Below are 24,494 nucleotides of genomic sequence, written 5' to 3' on the forward strand. Positions count from 1 at the left end.
TACTATGGCATCAAAACAACTGCGAAATGCAGTCATGCCTTAGATACTCACCCTAAAGAGGGGAACACAGAAGAATCTCAACAAACGTTACACCAGCATAACAAAACCACTCCATAAACTTACAAGCAAGGCATGAAAGAAAGTGCATCCAAAATTTGTGCACTTAATAAACATTGGTGCTATAATACCATAACCTACGCTCCGACAGGCACAACATGGCCTGAATTGTGCTGATGTGTCATAAAACCTAAAACCCATGGAAATCTTGTTAAATCAAAGTTTACAAAATTGTTTCATATTTATTTCTGTTATTTCTATACTAGTGAGTTTGAGTTGGGCTAAGGCATAATTAAGCTACTAAATTAGTTCTAATTGTCAACAGAACAAAGGCTGACAGGAACTTCCTTAAAGCACTTTTAAAACTTTTTAACAAAATATTTTCACAACAAAAAATTATTTTTAAAATCTGTTCTAAATGTTTATTTTTAAGACGTCAAGACAGATGAAACCTCAAGAGTAACATTTAAGCTGACAGTCTCTCACAAACTTGGCTGCTCCAACGGCTGACCCTACCGCATCTTGACCTTCGCAGTCCATAGTGAGCTCAAGTTCAGAGTACAACTGGTTTAATCTCTCTCTAACGATGATGTTGTTGACCGGCACAGAGCCAGAGATGATCAGGCTGTGTATGCCCATGTTGGTCAAGAACTTGGTGGGCACCATGGCGTGGAGGTGGTCCACCAGCCCTTCACTCACTGCCTTGAACACTGCCCCAATGTTGCCCACATTTGTGGATGTAATGCCCTTTATGTGGCCACACATTCCTGGGTCATGCCGTTCACCAAACAGTATAGGGCTAATGGAAAGACTTGTATCACGATTGATTTCTAAATCTGCCAACTGTTGCAGTCGAGGTAAGAGAGTTGTAGCACTTAGATCACTGTGAATACCTGAAGATAAAAAGACACAGTAAGTGTAGCACTTTGAATACCTAAGGACACAAGTCTCTGGACATTTTCTTTTAATAAATTAACATTATATAATTATGGATAGAGAAGCCATGGAAAAGAAATGGACAGGTCTGTCTATAGAAGATGAGTTAACATCTAATTATACACAGTACTGTTGTCTTGTCTTTGGGAAATCTTGTGTCAGCTAGATGTGGGATATTGGCATAAAAGTCTTGGCTACCTAACAAAATTGCTAGAGTTTGAATCTCAATGTAGACCAGGAATTTTTAAAAAGTTCTTATTTTTATAGCATATCTTGTATCTTTACATTCCTTATACATTTCTTGCAGTCAGATTTTACTTACTTATGATGTATCTAATTCTATAAGTATCAATCATAAGTTGATAGAATTCTGAAACAAACCTAAGTCCTGAAACCACTTGATCAAGCTCTCCACCAAATGCTGGATGACATTGCCTCCATTAAGACCAGCAAACAAGGCCAGTTTCTGACCAAAGAAATATGGAAAGAAGGCAATGCTTTCGGGACATTCCTGTTTGACCCTCGGCATATCAATCTCTGGGATGACAAAGCCCAGCTGTATAGATGTGCTGATATTGACAACTAGGGATTACAAACAAACAACAATTAGTATATACATGGTTAGAAAATCATTCATTTGAAAATTACAAATATTTTGTTGATTTAATCTTTGAAATCAAGCTGGGTTTTTTTTCTCCCAGCTTTGCTACTTTTTTTTTTTTTCAAATAAATTTACATGATCTTTTTATTTTTGGTCTATTTCAGAATCAAATGTGCACTGAACTAAAAAAAAAAGATATCCATGGGCCTGTTTTAAAGCCACCGATAGTTCAAGGCCAATAAGTGAATTTCAGCTAATGCATTTCTTTTACCAAAAAATCAAGAAACCATTATCAAACCTCATGCATGATACAAACCATGTTGATACAAATAGATAATAGTGGATCATATATATCTAAAGACCGCATCACAAACCAAGAGATTAGAGATGAGGTTACTGCTGCGATTGGACCCCATGATGACCTGCTAACTATCGTAAAACAATTGAGGCTAAAAATCTATGGCCATATCACAAGACCTTCCTTCAGGGAACATTACCAGGAAAAAGAAGAAGAGGCAGACAGAGAAAGCGATGGGAAGACAACATCAAATAATGGACCGGCCTGCCATTGAAAGAGGTTCTAACTAAGACAAAAGATGGAGAGGAATGGAGAAAGACAGTCAACAAATCTTTTAACAGTCCAACAGTCTAAGGGATAGATAAAGGTAAAAAAATATATTAAAAAATTGAAAATATGACTTTGCATTCATCACATTTGTTTTTGTTATACATGTTTTGGATTGTTCCTACAGAATTTAAGGGAGGCACACAAGGTTTGAACCCAGTCCAAAGTGGGAAGCGTGGTTGAGAGGCTAAGTACGCTTGAACTTGGCTTGTCTTGACTAACTATAAAGGAAGCTCAAGGTATGGCACTCGACTTGAGCAGAGTTGTGTTTACTGAGCGACTAAAGGCAGCACGGAAAACCTTCTCCCAGATACCCCCTCCCCCACTGGTTCACAAATGAGATTGGACCATAGCGCTCTGAGCATGCTATAAGCATGACAGTAGTGCTATATAAAAGCTATAATTATTAATTAAAAAGCTTTTGATTAATATTATTAATACACATGTATATCGTTGTTTTTTTTTAAGTTTTTACAAAACATGACACAGAACCATACCCTAAAGTCCCATGACACCAAACATCCAATGAACATGCAACATTGTAAGACGACATTGCATTCCAATGTTTTGATCTTATGATTGTGTCTAAATATGTAAATTAGATTAATAAAATTAGCATATGTTTGGCTTAATGTAGTCAATCAACTGATTAAGAAGGATTTTCCTTTTCTGTTTTAATGACAAAAATTAGATAGTGTCGAATATTTAAAAGCACATTAGCATACATTTCATGAGATTTGAGTTCAAACCCTTTGCATCAATGTTTGAATATTTTGTCAACTTTTTCAACAGAGTTATACCTGCGTACGAATTCAACTGGATAATGTAGCCCCTCCCCTTAAGTATAAATATAATAGTGTTTACTTTGTTAATATTTCAATAGCTGCCTGACATCATGGTATTTAACATGACATCATGATGTGTTTATTTGAATTCATACTTCTGTGATGATAACAAAGTAGGGAGATGTTATTCAGAGACATCGCACAACTTCAAGCTTTGTTTACTAAGATGAATGTTTCTCAAACTTTTTCCACATGTACCCTAAGACTAGACATCTCAGTTCAAAGTACCCTGTCAATATAGCTCAAAGTACCCTGCCCATTTATGTCAGTTCAAAGTACCCTGTCAATATATCTCAATTCAAAGTACCCTGTCAATATATGTCAGTTCAAAGTACCCTGTCAATATATGTCAGTTCAAAGTACCCTGTCAAAATATGTCAGTTCAAAGTACCCTGTAAATATATGTCAATTAAAAGTACCCTGTCAATATATCTCAGTTCAAAATACCCTGTCAATCTATCTCAGTTCAAAGTGCCCTGTCAATATATCTCAGTTCAAAGTACCCTGTCAATCTATCTCAGTTCAAAGTACCCTGTCAATCTATCTCAGTTCAAAGTACCCTGTCAATCTATCTCAGTTCAAAGTACCCTGTCAATATATGTCAGTTCAAAGTACCCTGTCAATATATCTCAGTTCAAAGTACCATGTCAATCTATCTCAGTTAAAAGTACCCTGTCAATCTATTTCAGTTCAAAGTACCCTGTCAATCTATCTCAGTTCAAAGTACCCTGTCAATCTATCTCAGTTCAAAGTACCCTGTCAATATATCTCAGTTCAAAGTACCCTGTCAAGAGTCTTCCTTTTTCCTTTCCTTCATTTTCTAATTGACATGCACAGATCTTTTTTTTTCCCTGTGCATTTCCCATGCTGGAATATTTGTTTGTTTTACATGTTTCAAATGTTTCTTCAGAGATGAAGATTATTAAATCTTAGCCCAAACCTCCCAACAGGACCTTAGGAGATGGCTGCAGGCAGGGTTCAAACAACAAAGAGAAAGCAATGGTGAGACAACATTAAAGAATGGACGGCCCTGTCATTGAAAGAGATTCTATTCACGGCCAAAGGTAGTGAGGAATGGAGAAAGACTGTCGCCAGATCATACGTGGTGCCCCACCAGTTTAATAGAATAAGGTATAAGTGAAGGTGCGCCAATGTGTCAGTCATATTCATTAACAGCATTTTAATTAAAATCTTCAAAGAGGGTGGTGGCGACCCTGACCAGAGTCCACACTTACTAAACCTGCCCCTGCAGTGTTTACTTCTCTCAAGTTGTGTCAAGTAATAATAAGCATCTATAGACAAACAAAAACATCTAGGTAAGTGCTTGGTTAACTCTTGTAAGAATAAAATTAAAAAAAAAAAAACAGATTTAGTGAAGTGTTTGATCTTGCTTATCAAAGTTTGTTTTTTTTAACTTCATATCAAAACTTTGACCCAGTTCTGATCTTGTTTCCTAAAATAGCTGATGGTTTTCTGGTAAGTCATGGGGCTATGATATGTTTTATTGACTGCTTTCTAAATATAGCTCCTTGTGTCACATGAAGACTATATAATAAGACCCCCCCACTAGTTTCATTAAACAGACTTCAGAAGTCAACACATACAAAAGCTACTCTAGTACACTACAGTAAGTTACTTTTAGAGCAATATGGACACAAAGTTTACTGAAGGTAAGAACAATTTTTTGAGACTAACTAATGTATTCCACAAGTTCTCTCACAAGACTGAACCATTGATTGATTGATTGATTAAATATTTGGACACATTTTTCTTTTAAAATATTATTAAATTTAGAGTTTTGCGTTGATTAAATTTATTCTGATTTTTTTTTAAAGAATTTTTAAAAATAATGATTGGGCATATAATAAACAGAAGCAACTTCTTCACAGACAAAGATAAATACAACCATAATATTATCTGTCTCTTCGTCTTCTAGCCAACCTTTTGCTGTTGAGCTATAAGTTCTTTTGCGTGTTGTGCCATGAAAACGTAGCTTGCTGCTCTTCTTCTGTTCTTTTCAGTTCTACACATAATATTATCTATAGCAGTGATTCCCAAAGTGATCTATATAGAACCCCAGGGGTCTACAATGACTTCCAAGGGGTGTGCAAGACAAAAAAAAGTTTAGGAACCACTGATCTAAAGCCTTGGGTGATAAACAGTCTAGGAGATGGAAACTCCGAAGAAAAAGCAACAACTATCTGTTGTTCACAGCTGTCTCAGACTGCTGTGCCACTGTGGATGGCATTTTGAGTGGTACTGGCCTGTGCAAACCAATTCTCACTTTAGAAATACCCAGATTTATGTCTTGGATGTGATTTTGACAAACCCATTCTCACTTTACAAATACCCAGATTTATGTCTTGGATGTGACTTTGACAAACCAATTCTCACTTTACAAATACCCAGATTTATGTCTTGGATGTGATTTTGACAAACCAATTCTCACTTTACAAATACCCAGATTTATGTCTGGGATAAGATTTTGACAAACCAATTCTCACTTTACAAATACCAAGATTTATGTCTTGGATAAGATTTTGACAAACCAATTCTCACTTTACAAATACCCATATTTATGTCTTGGATGTGATTTTGACTAAATTCTTTTCTTTCACAGCTTTTACAACTACAACAAATTTTGGTGCTACAACAAATGTTGGTGCTACAACAAATCCACCATCAGCAGTGCCTCCACCTTACACAGATGCTCCACCAGAGTATTCTGAATATGTACGAGAGAGCTACATCCATGCCACCTACATGCCACCACCAGCACAAAGTGACCTTAATTTGAACGCAGCTAGTGGGCATCAAGCCAGTGCTGCCATCTATCATGAACAGCAACAGCCCAGCTATCCTCAGCAGCAAACAGCCGCCTTTGGGTTCCAACGGCAAACAGCTGTCTATGGAATACCACAGCAGATAACTGCACTTGCACCACAGCCCCCGGTTGTGTACGGACTTCAAACACACACTGTACAAGCATTGCCCAACAGATACTCCTCACACATAACTGTGGAAACACAGCAGCCAGGCACCACTGTGGTCATGTCCAACACTGCACCAGTCACACAGATTTCAGAAACCAAGAGCATTGGACGTAGGAAAACCTTGACCCACGTCACTGACCTTAACACAGGAAAAGAGTACAACATTGTGAAGAAAGAGAGCCGGACTGGCAGGCGGAGTAAAGAAATTATACGAGAAGTTGGCGGGCCGACTACCATCATAAAACAAACTCCCTTCAGAACCATTGTGAAGCAGAGATAAAAAGATTAAACACAAAGAATCATTATAATAAAAATCTGTTTTCTTGTCTTGATATTACTAGAATTATTTTTATTGAAAACTATGTGCCAGGCTTGCTGCCAGGGAAGGGCAAACAGGACTCTTAGCCTGGAGCCCTAACAGAAAGGTGCAGCTTTTTTTTTTGCATCTTGGAGCAAGGCAGATAGGCCAACACAGTTGTCTGGGGACAAAATATTTCTAGCGGAGGGCTTGTACATGTTCCATTTGATAATATATACTTGTTTCCACTTTCATGCAAAATGTGAAGTCAACTCTGTAAAACTTTGTGTTACATGGGTTATTCCCCCTTATTGTTAGTCATTATCATTAACTATTAACTGTCATACAAAATCCTGATAACTTGTTAAGTTTTGATATGTTAGAACTAGTGCCAGAACTGATAGGTAATTCAAGGAGTCATTGACCTATATTACAGCATTATAGTCAATTAATGACTGACCTATACTACAGCATTATAGTCAATTAATGACTGACCTATACTACAGCATTATAGTCAATTACTGACTGACCTATACTACAGCATTATAGTCAATTACTGACTGACCTACTACAACATTATAGGCAAATACTGACTACAGAAGTGGATACCAATATCTGTCTAAAGATCTAAAAAACTAGATAACAAAAAAAAACAAAACAAATACAAATGATTAACATAAGCAAATGTTTATACCCATAAATAATTGCTTGCATTCAAATAAACATTAGAAATAAAAGAATATATTGTAGTTAACAGCCAATTGTCTAGCTATTCATTCCACCCATTTCTTACTAATAATATTATTATTTATGTTTTTTCACCTTTAGTTATGAAAGAAACATTTTCATAGTTTATATATTGGAATAAAAATTTTCTCAGAGGCTGTTGAATTATTTTGTTTGTTATAAATTTGACTTTGCTCCATTTCCTGTCAATGATAACTTTTCTACCAGGCTCAGTATACTTATCCAATGGGGCGCAGTGGCTGAGTGGTTAAGCGCTTTGCTTCTGAAACTGGTGACCTGGGTTCAAATCTCAGTGAACTTCGGGATATTTAGGGCACCCTGAGTCCACCCAGCTCTAATAGGTACCTGACTTTAGTTGGGGAAAGTAAAGGCGGTTGGTCGTTGTGCTGGCCAAATGACACCCTGCTCATTAACTTTTGGCCAAAAAAACAGATGACTTTAAGGTCCAATAGATCACAAGGTTTAGGGGAACTTTTTTTTTCTTTACTTTAAGTATCTTATCCACAAGTGAATGCTAGGATTTGAACTGGTTATCAGAGGCTTTGTAAGATGCATGCCATTTGAAGCATTTTATAGGTAAAGGGGCCCTCAAAACCATTAGCACTTCTTGTAATAACAACCTTTTTGTATTTGTAGTATACAAGATTTGTATCTTATCTTATAAATTACAGTTGTTACTCAAAAGAAAAGATAATTACATCCTACACAAGTCCATGTGTCAATCTAGTCATGCATGTTAATCAGTGATTAAAAGTTGTTGGTTTTCCTGGCTGATTCAGGCAACCCATTTCTTGCTCTAATAACTCTAGGGAAGAATTTGTCCTAGCATATGGAATAAGAAATGTGCAATTGGCAAAGACATGGAAACAAAATAGTAACACACTGCATTGCATTTCAAATATCAACTTACCAGCATGTTGAGGGCTGGACAAGGCAGCGTACATTGCACACTGGACATCTCCCATGCCCACATAGACAGGAACATCAGTCGGCCAATCTTGGAATGAACTATTAACTTGACCTACTTTCTCACCCGACCTGACAATCGTAGGCAAAAGGTGAACTGGAAACTCTTTATCTTCTTGCCTGAAAAACAAATCAATGGGATTTATATCTCAAGTGGCTGTACTAAAATTCTTGGTGGGTCTACTATTATGATTATGATTCAAATCCTGTTGAGCTGCAAAGTGATTTTTTTAAACTCAATCTACCATAGACCTTTTACCAGGAGGTACTCAGTAGATTGTTTGAGAGTACTTAAAATGAATGTTAAAGTAGATACAACTTATAAAGAAGAATGAAATGTGTATGTGTCTAGTGATAAAAGAAAGGTGGTGGGAAAAAAAAAAGGAAATGAAGAGAATAATGTATTGTTGTGATGTGAGCCTTAAAGTTTTAAAATAGGAAGCCTCTATGTCCAAGAGGAAAGAACACAATTTCTAAGTGACTGCTTTTTATGAATACAATTTATTGCCCATAGGTGCATTTAAATAAATATTTCTTTAATTTCAGTAATATCCTTTTGCATAAAGTATTTTGTTAAAATATAAGAATTAAAAAATACAATTTTTTTAAATTTTCATTTTAAGATGCCATTTTGTCTTTTTTTTTTTTTTTTTTCAATATCTATACATATGCCTTCATACATTTTCTACTCCCCCATCTAAAAATTTTTTTAAAAATTCATTTTTAAAAAGTCAATACCTCCTTTATGCAACTTAAAGATGGATTGATTTTCTTTTGAAAATTAATGAAAGTTGGCTTAACAAACAAAAGAACATTTTTTAAACCCCGCCCCCTCCCCCCTTCTCCCAGAGAAAGAATCCTGATTTAGTGAATGTATAGATCTAGCACACTTTATTATATTTATAATATTCCATAATAGGCCTTTAGATCTAGACTTAGAAGAGAATGCGCAAAACTTTCCAGAACATTAATCTATTAAACTATCGAATCAATAAAATTCTCAAAAGAAATAGTCCTTTCAAGAACATGATAGTCCTTTAAAAACCAATGTTGGATCTAGACCTAGAATCCTAGATCTATATCTCCAGCCAAATTTAAATTTATTTCATTTTTTACTTGAAAAATGATAACAGTCAAACTAGAGTTTTCCCTGTGTGGCCAATGAGCTAGTAATTCTTTTCTCAGCAATATACATCAACTTTTAAATTTCTTTATCATTAGAGCCATTTTTAAGATCAGTTTCCAGGTTTCTCCGCCCTCCATGAATAGCAGTATTGTAAAAAAAAAACAACTAAGTTTGTTAATTGGGTATTTAACTATTGATTGTGCACAATGAGACTTGTGTGATATGTACTTTTAGTCAGCATCAGACTTTTACATATAAAAAAACATATATAACTATTTCTAAGCCAAACTTTAAGTCTCCTTAAAGAATAAAACAATACAATCAACAAACAAATGGTTGTTTTTTTTTGGTCATATGCATGGCATACATTTATTAAAGCAACTAGAAATACATGCTACAAAACAAGCATATAGAAATTATTCAAATTTATCATTATTATATTCACCTATTACTGCTACAAAGATATTACATATGATACATAAATATATTTTTTTCTAAGTCATTATATAAATTTAAGACATGCAAACAATGTAATATGTATAAGAAGAGATTGATTGAAAAAAAATAAAGCCAATAATACAAAATATATATGCCGAGTAAATAGCATATCAACAAATAGTACTGTTACGATCTTCTCTATCAGGCCTTCTGCAAACACTGCCCAACAACACAACACATCTAAAACATCAACTTGACAACAAGAGCTTCAATAAACAAAGTGGCGGTTTATTTACAATTACATCAACAACAGCCAATAAACACAATTGGCTGCACTAACTTCAAATGCTTTGCTACACTACAGAACTGCCTAACTAATCACTACAAGTCTCTCTAGCTCGTATAGCTACATTTTCGAGGACTCACTTCGTAGCACACAGTCCTTACTGCTTGCTGTCCTGGACTCTACTGTCCTTTCTAACACACTGTCTCTCGTCTGTAAAGGCTTTCTGGTCACATGACCATAACATTGGTCATATTGCGTGCATTAGCAGTAATGTCCCTTGTTCAACAGCCCTTGACCTGTGTGATTGGCCTGAATCATGTGTGTCAGTAGGCCGCACAAACATTAACCCTTTCAGTCCGCCACTAGGGTTATAACAGTATTTACAATTACAGATACAATATTACATTGAACTGTTACAGGTAAAATTATATTACCGCTATCAAATTTATTAACTTATGTCAACAAAGAATACGTATTAGATTATTTTATAAATAAAGAAAAAACTGTTTCACTTGTAACATTTTATTTGCTAAATTTACACACACACTAAAGATCAACAGAAATGTTGCTTGATAAACAGAACTCATGAAACCATCTACTGTACAACCAATCCAATGTCATCAACTTCTCTTCTATACATTTCTCTTTTGAAACCTTTTCCATTCCACATTCAGCATTAGTTGATTTTTTCCCTAAACTTACAACAGGATTCCTTATTTTCCCCCATATTTTGATATAGGCAGATAAATTCAAATGTCAGGTCCTTCACAATTTTAAATTGCCCTTTTGCTGACTTTGCACTAACAGTTACATTAGTTGAGATAGATGATATGTCATCCAATTCTTCATCCCTAAAAGATCTATTCTCGAAATGGGACCCAGCAGGAAGATAAATTATTTCTAAGTTTTTTATCTCAAAGAAAGAATGCGTCTGCATGGCAATCAAAATGTAATAAAGAAAATATCATTGGGAGAATCTACACTAACCACACATGAATGTGTGTCATCAGACTTAATAATATTAGAAATAGAAAACAAAAGGATTTATCTGCATCATTTTGACCAGTGTCATAGTTTAATCTTTGAAATAAAGAAATCTGATTGGTTCAGCTCCAAATGGTGTGGGTGTATCCTTGAACAATGAAAGTAAACGTGAGTCAGGAAGTGTTCTCAAAAGAAATAGTCCTTTCAAGATAATGATAGTTCACAAATGTGTCTACTTATTCTGTGATTGTGTTCTTATATCAAAACCAAAAGTAGTTGAGTTAGAGTGTTGTGTGGCTAAGTGCTTTTTTTTTATCCTTGAGTGATATGAGTCTGCATGATTAGTTGTGATTTATGTAAAATGCAACATCTGTATGTCTACTACATGCCCAGATGTCAGAAATTAAAAGTCAAGTTCCCCTTTCAGGCCTTGAGATCGATATGGAATAGATGTTAAGAACATATGTTTCTTTGGTTAACAGTTGAACAGATCAAACATTTTACTAGATAATTCCTTTGGGGCATTTGCATTTAAATACTTTTTGACTGCTGTGACTGTGTGAAAACAGGTAACTTAAAGATTGAGGAAAACATGGCTAAATGGCAGCTATTTCACTCAAATCTTTAAAACAAAACTCTACACACACATCATGTATAGCACTCAAAAATGTCAAGTCTCATTTCTTACTAACACATTTAGTGTACACTATTAACATTTATATCAACACAAATTACTTTCTATGCATGTACACCATTACCATTCATATCAACACTAATTACTTTCTACAAAGGTACACTATTACCATTTATATCAATACAAATGATGGCTAAATGTGGCTTTACAAAAATGACTCAGACAGATTTTGGGAGTTAGTAACAGATCGGGTCTCAAACAAGGAAATTCTTTGCCGAACTGGGAGTCGAACACTTAGTGAGGTTATGACAGAGCGGCGCATGAGGTTTGCGGAACATGTTCTGCCACAAAATGAACTACGTATACCAAGAGTTGCGATGACATGGAGGCCAATACGAGGAAAGCGCCAACAGGGACATCCTCGTATTACTTGGTGCCACACCTTCATGGAGGACCTCAGAACAGTGGACACCAGGTGGGAGGAGGCTTCAGACATTGCCAATGACAGATCTTGCTGCCAATGCGCCGAACGGTGCAGGAGGACATAAGTCTAAGTAAGTCTATGTATGTACACAATTACAATTCATATTAACACTAATTACTTTCTACAAAGGTACACTATTACCATTCATATCAATATTTGTATCAACACAAACATAACAATACAGTTAAGCAAACCATTACCATTTATATAAATAACATTCAACAAAGGAAATAAAAACCATTCACTTTATATATGTTCAATATTTTACAATCAAAATAGTTTTGTTGGCTTAAAGTGGACATATCATTTCCTTGGTCATGTAGGACAAATACAGAAATTCATTGGTGACACACCTTGTTTAACAATACCGTCACCAAGCTTTTAAATTTTATCAACCCCTTTATAGTCAGTCTTGAAGTTTTCTTCAATAATTATCAATGTGGGAAGCGTGGTTGAGAGGCCAAGTGCGCTTGAACTTGGCTTGGCTACCTAGAAGGAGGCTCGAGGTTCGACACCCGACTCGGGCAGAGTTGTGTTTACTGAGCGCCCAAAGGCAGCACGGAAAACCAACTCCTAGATACCCCCTCCCCCCCCCCCCCAACTGGTCCACAAATGAGATTGGACCAAAAGCGCTCTGAGCATGCTATAAGCATGAAAGCATGAAAGTAGCGCTATCAAAAGCTATAATAATAATAATAATGTTCTTTGCAATTACACATTTGGTATTTGTGTCTCAATTCAGATTGAGGTATTTTTTAGTGAGAATCATCAGATTCACTGTTTCATCAGGCTGATTCGCCTATTTTCTGGATACACAAGTGCAGTCTGTAAATAATAATTTCAACAAAATTAAAATATATTTAAAAATATATATATTGAAAAAATATTGCTATCATAAATCAATATTGACAGGTGGAAATTCCTGAGCAATCTTTGTTAGGGGTAAATCTGCTTTGTGATAACTTTGTGATAACTTTGTGATAACTTTGTGATAACTTTGTGATAACTTACCCAATGCTCTGTGGGATGTTTTTTTATGTTGCAGCAATGCCTTTGTGATGATGAATTAGCAGCTAGTTTCATCCAAATGCCTGATTACTGTACCCATAAATGTTAGAAAATTATGTTTCCATGACCTAAAAAATGAATAAATAATGTCAATATTATTTGGTTAATATTAAGCAAAAACAAAAAAAAAAACACTCTACTCTCTGTCGGGGGGGGGGGGGGGGGAAGGGAGAGCAAGGGAGGTTCAAGTATCAATAAAAAAAAAAGTAAAGTTCCCCCCTTTCAGACCTTGCAATTTATAGGGCAGATGATGTAAAGTTCATCTGTTTCCCTGACCTATGGTTAATGAGTGTGTGTGTCATGTGGGCAGCACAACGACCAACCGCTCTTCTTTCCCCAACTAATGTAGGGTACCCATTAGAGTTGGGTGGGCTCAAGGGCATTTCTATAAAATCATGAAATTAACAACCCCAGTCTTCACCGACATTTGAACCTGGACCCCTCAGTTGGAAGCCAAGTGCTTTACCACTGGCCCCATATCATCTCCTATTCACTTTTTATACCTCAAGCCTGTCTGTTCAGAAAATTCTTTTATTATGGAACCGACTACAGTATCAACTATTGCATGGCTATTGTAACTTGTCGCACCAAAACATTATGTTCATTGATATGAAAAAGTCAAACAAATACCTTTGATTGGTTCTGACACCTTCACTTGATGCTGGTTTTGTGGCTTTGTACTGCTTGCATACAAACTTGAGCCACTCATACTGAATAAATGCTTTAGCTGGATGTCCATTGATAAGCTAAAAATATTTTTTTTAAATATTGATAAGATTTAATATAAATTGTGTGCAGGAAAATGTAATTCTCTTTTTAAAAGTCCTATTTAACAGCTATAGAGATCTAGTAAATCTACAACATACCTTTTTAGATCTACCAGTAACAAACAAAACATGCTGTTCCTCTTCATGCTGCTTGATAAACTCTTTGAATTGAAGAAAATGTGTAAATGATTTTCCTTCCATGCTGTTTTTACAAAGCTTATATCAACTCACTCTGTACGTCTGGTAAAAAGTGTATGCACATTACTACTCCCACATCCATTCTTGGATCAAGTTGAAACTTGAAAACTTGAATACAGTTGACTGGGAACAGGTTAAAGCCTATTCCCAGCTGGTTGCGAATAGGCACTTCATTTTAATATTGACTTCCAAATGAATTGAAAAGGGGCATTTTTGTTTAATGAGTAGCAGGGCCGCTCTTAGGCCCTGCACTTTCAAAGGCCCCATGCAAATTCTAGGTGTAAATCATTAAATTAAACCATTTTATTATTAAAGGGTTCCTAGAATTCTCCAGAAATTGCCAAATATACGAAAAAGTCATAAAAATCTGCTGAAATTATCAAAATCTTCTGAAAACTCATACAAATCTCCTTCAAAATTGACAAAATTGTTATTTTCGGGTGTCATTCAATATGGAAAATGCCAATCCTACTCGTGCTTAAAAACTAAAGGGCGTTGTCAGCTTTCATTTAATAAAATGTAATAATAAGGTGAATTTTAACCAAAACAAGAAATTCAAATACCTAATTTACTTTAATAGTCACTGACATATAAATATAGATCTAAATCTATCTCAACCTCTTCAAAAAAGAAAAAAAGATATTTTTCTAGTCGATAGTATATGTAAAAGGCAGATCTGAATGCTTATCGGCTTTTTGTCCGAAAACTACCATCTACTGTAGATGGCTCGTAAAGTTAATTTGACTTTGATTTTGTACTTTAAAAAGTTTGAATAAAATGTAACAACGAATTTATTTTCTAATACAAAATCTTAATGTTCACTTATTATCCTTATCCCTACCCAGAATGGGCCCAGAGCAATCCATTTCGCATAGGGTCCCGCAATCTGTAGGATCGACCCTGATGAGTAGGCAACTTTACCAATCACAATATCCTAAATGTTTTAATAGTCTACAAAAAATTTTAGCACAAAATCCCAGAGGGAAAAATTTTAAAGTTCAAACATGATCTGAATTTATTCATTAATTTTCATTTAAAGTGTAAATCTTACAAAATGGAGCTCCAATGGCACAAGGTCTCATCGAAATAGCCAAAGCTGGCTGCCAACTGATCCGACGTAACAGGATGGTCCAATCCACACAAGACGGCGACCAAATAATCCACGATAGATCCACAACATGTGTACTGCCCATCTTTGAAGAAACCAGGACGGTTTCTAGCAAGCCAGAACATGGTGGCACAGCCAAACCCAGTTGACAAGGACTGGTCAATTTTAGGAAGTGTTTCTGAAATTGCGCACAGTAATATATGCATCTGTCTTTGAGGTTTGTTTGTTATTGATACACTATCCCGCCATTGACTCTGAAAGCTCTATGGGTCTTAATGATTTTAAAATTTACAAAAATAAGGCTTTTGCTAATTTGCATAAATCTAAGATTGTATATTAACAAAAACAAATGCCAACAAAAGAATAATATTATTTTGAATAATTTACCTAAAATTTGACCTGTGCATCTCTGGTCCTGCCATGTAAACAAGTTACTTGTGACAGAATTGTCCACATGATCTAAGCTGCTTATATCTTCACTGCCTTTGCCCCAAAACATTACTCCATGCATTTGACCAGTGACACCAATTCCTATGAATACAAAAACACTCATTGAGAATTTGAAAAAAAAAAATTATCAAGATAAACTTTTTTCAAGCATTGGATGTGTATAAAACTATAGACTTCTTTCAGAGCATCAGACAGGAATGGGTCAAATAGTCATAATTGCACTACAATTGATTTAAAGAAAAGTTTTGAGACAAAACAAATAGCATAAAAAGAAAGTATCCTTGTAATGATAATTCATTTATCAATGATTGTTGTTGTTCCATGTTTCTAGATTAGAAATGTTTATTTTGTTTTACATGTTTCGTATGCTCCTTCATAACTGAAGATTATTACATATGTACACCAATGACAGGCAGAGCCATGTACAAAGAAATGACCACGCCTAACAAACTGGACAGTATTAACTTTCCCCCCCACAAACCATATCCTCTTTGAATGCCCCTCCCTAATCCACCTTAGGCAGACCGTACTTCCACTACAGCCCAACATAACCAACACCCTGTACGGCAGTGCTGAACAACTGAAGAAAACAGCACACTTTTTTTCCTTGGCACAGTCTGCAAAAGAGCTCACAGCTCAGCAGCAATAAAGCTGACTAGAAGAAGAAGAAGAACACCAATGACAAGGACATTTGTCAGGCCTGGCAACTAGAACTGAGTTGCCAGAAATGATAAGTAGATATTGTCTTTGATACCCACCAAGTTTACTTTATACTTCTGATTTTTTTTTACTTAAAACAAAGTTTTTATAATGTGAAAAATATTTGTTTAAAATATAATTCACATAGATAGAGGAAAAACTATCTTAACTGGACCACAAAACATTGTAGCTACATTATAATTCAAACTTTTGTTTTTGTTTGTAGCTCATGAAGGCCACAGATGACCCGTAGGTCCTTTGTTCTATTTTTGACCAAGCATTGTTTCCTGTATCTACCATATTTTCACACATACACCACCCTGTGTATAACCCAAACAAATTACAAAATAAGTAAAAAGAAAATCATACAATCTGCACTCTTATATACCCTGCATGTGCAAAGCATGGCTTTCTGTAAACTAACGGTCCTTTACGTTTTTGCTTACATAGGTACTATTTGTTTTAATGAGATGTTCATAAAGCTTTTCATATCACAACCACACAGCAAACTATAGGAGGTACTAAGACCCACCCAATGTTCAGTCTCTGTAAATGCTATGTTCATGATTAAAATAAATTTTGTAAACCCCACACCTTGGTACACCCTGCACAGCTGCCACTCCTTTTTACTAAAACTTATAAAAACCGCTGGTTATGTGCGCAAAAATATTGTTTACATTATATGTTTCTTGTATATTTCTTTACAGAATAAATTTTCTTATTAAGTTAAATAAGGTTAAGTTTACAAATAAATTTAAGGTTACATTCAAACTACACAAAGCTCAATTAAAAAATAAATAAGACTATGTTAAACATAAAGAATGCTACATTTAATAAATAAGACTATGTTAAACACAAAAGAATGCTACATTTAATAAATAAGACTATGTTAAACACAAAAGAATGCTACATTTAATAAATAAGACTATGTTAAACACAAAAGAATGCTACATTTAATAAATAAGACTATGTTAAACACAAAAGAATGGTACATTTAATAAATAAGACTATGTTAAACACAAAAGAATGCAACATTTAATAAATAAGACTATGTTAAACACAAAAGAATGGTACATTTAATAAATAAGACTATGTTAAACACAAAAGAATGCTACATTTAATAAATAAGACTATGTTAAACACAAAGAATGCTACATTTAATAAATAAGACTATGTTAAACACAAAGAATGCAACATTTACACTAATAACAACATACCTGTAATTTTCATTTTGTTTTCCTTCACTAGAGATAAAACTAATTTATTCAACACCTTCAGAACTTGGATGGGACTTTGCTCATAACCTCTGTCTCCAATATCACTAGCAACCTCTGAACATGTGGGACAACTCTGGGATGCCAAGACCACTCCGTTTGAACCTAGGAGCACTGCCTTAGCAGATGTTGTGCCAAGATCTAATCCTAGCCATAAGTCATCTTGGGCTGCTTCTGACATTTCACTTTGAAAAGTTAATCTAAAAGGACAAAGTAGGGGAGATAAATCAGAAATAATGTGACAATGGAATAATTCAATAGCTCTAAATGCTTTTAAAATTGTTGATAAATTCAGATACATGTGTTTTTGGTTAAATGAGGCAGAATTATTATAAGGTGACCAAACTTGGGCGTGACAGTCCCACTTTGAACCGTCTGTCATGCTTTTCATAAAATGTCCAAGTGGGGTGGCCACTATCCTGTTTTCATGAGAAAAGTCTGTCAATGTCACGCTTTTATTTATAAAAAATTTTCACAAACAGCTTAAAAGCTTTATGTGAAAATGAAATTAAATATATCTAAACTAGAACTAGATCTATAAAGAAATGGATAATGAAATCATAATGCACAATAGCCTTCAGTAGAAATGGACTATTTTTGTCATAATGATAATCATCAAAATAAAGGAGAATTTTTAAAAATACAGTTGGGTTTTCGTGAAGTACTTTAACATGCAGTAGTTAGATTGGCGTCAGTTACTATAGACTATATATAATATAGATTATAGATATAGATCTGGACTCTGTAGACTATTCTAGACTTACAATTGGTAACAATGACCAGATGAAAGGGGATCTAGACTATTGAACTATTCTATTACTTAGAATTTAGATGAGTCATGAGTAGTGACAGTTATGACAGTATCTTATCTTATATAATACAGACGTTACTTCAAAAAAGAAGATGATTACGTCCTACGCGTCATGCATTTAGTCATGCATATTAACCAATGACTTAAATTCTGCCAAGTCACTGGTTTTCCTGACAGTAGTGTAATAATACTAATATTAATAAGTGTAAGTGAAGTAAGTCACTAACTAGTAACTCACGGTGACTAAGTGAGTAAGTCGGTGACTAAGTGAGTAAGTCGTCTAAGTCTAAAGTCTAAGACGTCTAACTTAGTCTAAGACTAAGTCGTAAGTCAAGTGACTCAAGTGTATCTTCTTTTTTGAAGTAACGTCTCGACGTCTGTATTATAATCAAATCATTAAATAAGAACAATCTGGTATAAAACTGGCAATTTCCGCAATGAGCGTCAATATTTACAAACTGCAACTGTTGCCAGATTGGCTTGGTTGGTTACCGATAAATTAGATATATACCACTCAAACCAAAAAATAAAATAAAATGAGTTCTCTTTTGTTGCCAACTATAAAATATAGTTCTGAAAAAGTTCGATAGCGTTTGAAAATGTAGATCTATTTTATTTAAACAACCCATACATTTACTAGATCTAGTGCAAATTATAGAGCAAATGTAGATTATTTCTAGATCTAATTTTTTTTTGTAATGATTTTTTTTTCTTTACTCTTAAGAATTAATATGTCTTAATAAAATGTTAAGGATCTGTCTTTGTGTTTTTTTTGTTTTTTTTTAATTTCTGTTATATGTTGATGCATTATTTCATTAGCACGTGAACGTGTGTATGGTACACTGGTACTGGTATGTTTATTATTAAAATTGGATTTATTTATTTTTTCTTTACAAGAGTACAGTATAGAAGACTTGCGTCAACAGTTACTGACAACACTCAATAGTTTCAGATAGATGTAGATAAGACTTATAGGCTAGTAGGCCAATTTAGATTTCAACTTTATTTAATTTAAATCGTAATCAAAATATTACTAAATAGATCTATTTAAAATGTAATCATTAGTCCATATATAGATCTAGATGGTATTTAAATTGTTTTTTTTCTTTCACACAAACACACACACACACACAAATCTAAACCTAGTATGATAGATCTATACATTTTTTTTATTGATCTATGCCCACTACTGTATGTAAGGGGCAAACTTGGAGATGTCTGACATGGCTAAACACATGTGCCCCATTCTGCTGTTAGGGGTTAGCATGGGCTCAATTAAGGGGCACTGATGAAACCCATGTGGGGCCAGTAAGAGGGGTGATCATTGAGGGGCCTGAAAGTGCTTAATTTATGGGCACCATCTGGGGAACAAACATTGACCCAAAACAGGTGCCCTTAGGGTTGAGCTTGGGCTCAGATAGTGGCACAGATTGAGAAAGCTGAAAGAGCTGTAACTCATGGGCTCTATTTGGGGGATGAAAATTGGCCCAAACAATAGGGGTCCTTAAGGGTGAGTTTGGGCTCAGATAGGGTCCCAGATGAATTCAGGATAAAAGCCATGCGGGGCCAGTAAGAGGGGCGAACATTGAGGGTTAAACACATGGGACCCATTTAGCGATTAATGTTAGATTAAAAGGGTGCCCTGAAAGGTGAGCCTTGGCTCAGATAGGGGGGTCGGATGAATTTCGGATAAAACCAAGTAAGAGCGTCGAACATTGAGGGGCCTGCGAGGGCTAAAAACATGGCCCCCATTTTGGATCATCATTGTTCAAATGGGGGTCCTTAAAGGGTGATTGTGGGCACTATCATGGGGCCCAGATGGAGCCCTAGTGGAGGCCAGTAAGGAGCAAACTTCAAGGGGCCTCAAAGGGCTAAACACAATGGCCCTAATTGAAGGCATACGTTGACCCAAGCAGGCCCTTAGGAGTGAGCTTGGGCTCAGGGGGCCCAGATGAAACCCTTTTAGGGACAGTAAGGGGGCAAACATTGAGAAGCCTAAAAGTGCTATAACTCATGGGCTCCATTTGGGGGATGAAAATTGGCCCAAAAAACAGGGGTCCTAAATGGTGAGTCTGTGCTCAGTTAGGGGGCCCAATGAAGGCCTGATAAAACCGGTGGGGACAGTAAGAGGGGCGAACATTGAGGGGTCTGAAAGGGCTAAACACATGTGACCCATTTAGGGATTAATATTGGTCCAAAAGGGTGCCATTAGGGGTGAACTTGGGGTCGGGGGACCCAGATGAAACCCTCATAGGGCCAGTAATGGGGCAAATATTGAGAAGCCTGAAAAGGCTACAACTCATGGGCTGCATTTGGGGGGTGAAAATTGAACCAAACAACAGGGGTCCTAAATGGTGAGTCTGGGCTTAGTAGCTCAGTTAGGGGGCCCAGATAAATTCCGGTTAAAACCCACGAGGGGCCAGTAAGAGGGGCAAACATTGAAGTCCTGACAAAACTGAAGTGGGGACAGTAAGAGGGGCGAACATTGAGGGGTCTGAAAGGGCTAAACACATGTGACCCACTTAGGGATTAATGTTGGCCCGAAAGGGTGCCTTTAGAGGTAAGCCTGGGCTCAGTAAGTTGGCCCAGATGAATTCCTGATAAACAGACATGGGGCCATTATCAGGGGAAAACATTGAGGGGCCTGAAAGGGCTAAAGACATGGGCCCTATTTCGGGGGTTGATCGTCGCTCAAATGGGGGCCCTTAAAGAGCGATTCTGGGCACAATCAGGGGGCAAAGATAAAGCCCTAGTGGAGGCCAGTAAGGGACAAACTTTAAGGGGCCTGAAAGGGCTAAACACAATGGCCCCAATTCATTGGCGGATCCAGGGGGGGAGGTAGGAGCAATCGCCCCCCCCTCAGCTCCCCCACCCCTTCGGGAACGAATTTTAGTAAAGAAATCACACAATCTGTGTACGAATTTATTAGTTATGTTAATAATATATACTAATTAATTATTTTTCAACCTGCTTCTAGATTATTTCGCCCCCCCCCCATTTAGTATGTTGGCCTATCTGGTGGGATGGGGAGTTGGCGATGGCATAAACTTTCGATCTGGGGGGGGGGCGTTCTAATTTATTTGTAGAAATCACAGCTTGGTAACAGAATCAATTAAATATCTATATAATTAAAATTAAAACACCGATCTTTATATTATGTCGCTCCCCTGTTAGCCGGTGGGGTGGGGTGGGGCGAAGACATCCTTTTTTTTTAAAGTCTAAGCCCATTAGAGACGTATGCGAGGCGTTAACTTGATTTGCGACCTTACCGCGCCATTAGCTTTATGACCTTCAATCTTTCTAAGGCTTTTTGTCGTACTTCTTACAAATGATCAGACATAACCAGCTTAGGATCCAGGGCCGTGGGTCCGATTCAAGCGTGGTCCCATCAATTTTTAGATTTATGGCTGCTTGGTGGATGTCTTTTCCCAAAACCTTTGCTACAGAAAAACAGGGATCCACTCATCCAGCGTTGAAAAAAAAAACGATGCTAAATATTGTCTATTGAGATTTTAATAGGCCCGAAGTCTAAAAGAAATATGATCACAATAATAATGTCCGTTTCAAGTAAATGTTGACAGCACCATAGGTGAAATAAAAATAAAAATATAAGGTCGTATTTTACTTATTTCAACATTATTCTAGACAGACATACAAGAAATGTTGCAGTAGTCCTAGATTTATTTAAATACAATATTGATCTCAACATTATTTTATTTAAATGGTAATCAAAATATTACTAAATAGATCTATTTAAAATTTAATCATTAATCTCTATATAGACCAAGATGAAGGTGTATTTAAATTCAGTTCTTATCACACACACACTAACACACACACACAATCTACACCTATTATCTAGTCATAGTCTATATCAAATATTGCTCTCTTACATCTGTCTAGAATAATGTTTTTCCTCATCTAGATCAACTACTGTACCGGTATGTAATTATTATACTTATAATTTAATGTTGACTTCATTAACATTTGACTAGATAGACGTCCCGGTATGCGTACAGCTATTTAAATTCAATATTAATCTCAACTTTAACTCAGAAATATTACATGTTGACAGCACATTAAATTTTAATCCAAAAATTCTGCCCCTAGACCTAGTCTATATCAAATACAAATGCCACATCTAAATCCACTATTTTTTCTGCAATCATTGTAACCAAGGTGTAATTAATAAGAATATATTTATTAATTATATAATAATATACTATTCTCTCCTCCCCCTATTCAAAACTACTGCTAGTAATAGTGTATATTCTTAGTTCTTAGCTATCCGTATTTACGGTCGGTATTTTATATAGGTCTGTGAGCTCTATTATTTCTATTAGTTTATTTTCTCTCTCTTCCTATCCGTGATTGAAGTCGGTATTTAAAAAACAACTAGGTTATTCCCCCTTTTGATAATGCTTTTGGTCTTGATCCTGATCCTTGACAACGCAGAAAAAATGGCCAGGAGTGTAAATACCGACGCTCAATGCGGATATTGCCGTATAAACTTTGTCACATGTAAATTATGAGTGAGTCTGGTGTGAATGTACACTTTGGTTTCTTATAGTAGTATATATAGATTATTATAGATCTAGATCTAGTTGACAGTTTACTTTTCACTATTGTTTTGTTGTTGGTGGTGTTTTGGATGTATTTCTTCGTAGTTAGTGAGGAGGCTCTTGTAGTTTGAACACCCCATCGGATTCTCCTTTCTAAACGGGTCGCTTTTTTTTTGTTTGTAATTCATTTGTTTTTATGTTTGGAGCTAAAATCGACGATTCGGGACTGAGCATGTCCAATTTTAGATAAGTTCTGGTAATTTTGTTCCGTTTTTCCAAAGCAGATGGCAGTTATTTAGATTCTCGGTAACCATGTATGTTAAGCTGTTGTTTTAACCTCCCCCGGCAATTCATACCCATATAAGGGATGAAGGCTATATCAGGAGCCTGTTTGATCGTAGGCTGATGGGCATATCAAAATAAGCTTCCAAACATCTTTAGAAAGACATTCTAATCACATTTATACCGTTAGCTGTTAAATAAAATTAAAAAAGGGGGTGTCCAAACAAATAATAATGAATTCAGCTCATTCTCCTTTTTGAACACAGCAAAATCGTATTAAGAAATATTATTGGGATTAATAAATCTATGATTTTTTCAATGAATAAACATGACCTAGATAGAGATATCTAGAATATATAACTTATGAATGAAAGAAAAAGTGTGGGCTGCTAATTTGAAGCCAGAGACCATGCCCACTGCATGTGATCACGCAAGATAAGCTGGCGGTAAGGAGAGGTATACACTCAGCGAGTAGTGTCACAAACTATCCAACAGGCAGTGGAGGGAAGGGGGAGAGAGTCATGAAAAGAATTATAAGCATCTATGGGAGGGAGGGGATGTTAAGGTGTCACAAAATGAACATCCAAATTATGAAAACAAGAAGAGGGTCCTTGGATGGGAGTTAAAAGAAAGACAGAGAGAAAATACAAGTAGCCTAGTAGAAAATATCATGTTTATTAAATTAAAATAATTAATTTATAGCTCTATAATCTATATAAATTTATTTCTGTCTGTTTCTACACATAGATTATATAGGTATTTAAATAAATAAACTATACACGATATATATATATATATATATATATATATATTATATATATATAAAGAGAGAAATAGAGAGAGTATATGAGGAAATAGACTATAAATACATATTGCAAAATTGAATCTACTTCTTTTACTACAATCTAAATAATTTTTAAGTAACACCGATATAATTTATTAGCAATTACATAGTGGTGTTCAACACCGGTGCTCACTGTTCAACTAAAGGAGAAAGCCCAAAATCTGCGTTCAAAATAGGAGCATGAAGTGACCTAATTTATTTTAAAATAAAATCTTGACTATGGGTGGTAATACAAAGGAACACAGCTTTTTTTATAGTCCTTTAGTTGCAGAATAAGAATCTGCTTTCAGTTTTTTTGTAAGTTAAACCTTCACCAAATAAAAAAATAAAATAAAAAATTGACCTAGTTCCCGAAAGTCGGTGTTCAGTTATAAGAATCTACCATACCTCCCATTTGACCCGGAAGAGGAG

At 35.6% G+C, this 24,494-nt stretch overlaps 2 protein-coding genes across 6 annotated transcripts; one reads left to right on the forward strand and one right to left on the reverse strand.

Annotated features, from left to right (window-relative positions):
• Positions 1-465: 465 nt before the first annotated feature.
• On the reverse strand, positions 466-24,449 carry LOC106070238 (sedoheptulokinase-like). 5 transcript variants are annotated; one of them, XM_056005483.1, is made up of 7 exons: positions 24,427-24,449; positions 17,528-17,784; positions 15,549-15,692; positions 15,105-15,339; positions 8,013-8,188; positions 1,375-1,575; positions 466-950 (listed from the first exon to the last, which is right to left on the reverse strand). In XM_056005483.1, exons 2-7 carry the CDS (start codon positions 17,763-17,765, stop codon positions 511-513), a joined length of 1,434 nt encoding a protein of 477 aa, XP_055861458.1. In that variant the 5' UTR covers positions 17,766-17,784; positions 24,427-24,449; the 3' UTR covers positions 466-510. The 5 variants fall into 5 exon arrangements, with proteins under 5 accessions (XP_055861458.1, XP_055861454.1, XP_055861455.1 ...); XM_056005479.1 differs by lacking the exon at positions 24,427-24,449 and adding an exon at positions 23,012-24,029; XM_056005480.1 differs by lacking the exon at positions 24,427-24,449 and adding an exon at positions 18,634-21,813.
• LOC106070240 (uncharacterized) lies at positions 4,577-7,246 on the forward strand. The gene is made up of 2 exons (XM_013230083.2): positions 4,577-4,734; positions 5,685-7,246. Exons 1-2 carry the CDS (start codon positions 4,713-4,715, stop codon positions 6,335-6,337), a joined length of 675 nt encoding a protein of 224 aa, XP_013085537.2. The 5' UTR covers positions 4,577-4,712; the 3' UTR covers positions 6,338-7,246.
• Positions 24,450-24,494: the final 45 nt, after the last annotated feature.

Source organism: Biomphalaria glabrata, chromosome 12, assembly GCF_947242115.1.
Source record: "Biomphalaria glabrata chromosome 12, xgBioGlab47.1, whole genome shotgun sequence".
NCBI lineage: Eukaryota > Metazoa > Mollusca > Gastropoda > Planorbidae > Biomphalaria > Biomphalaria glabrata.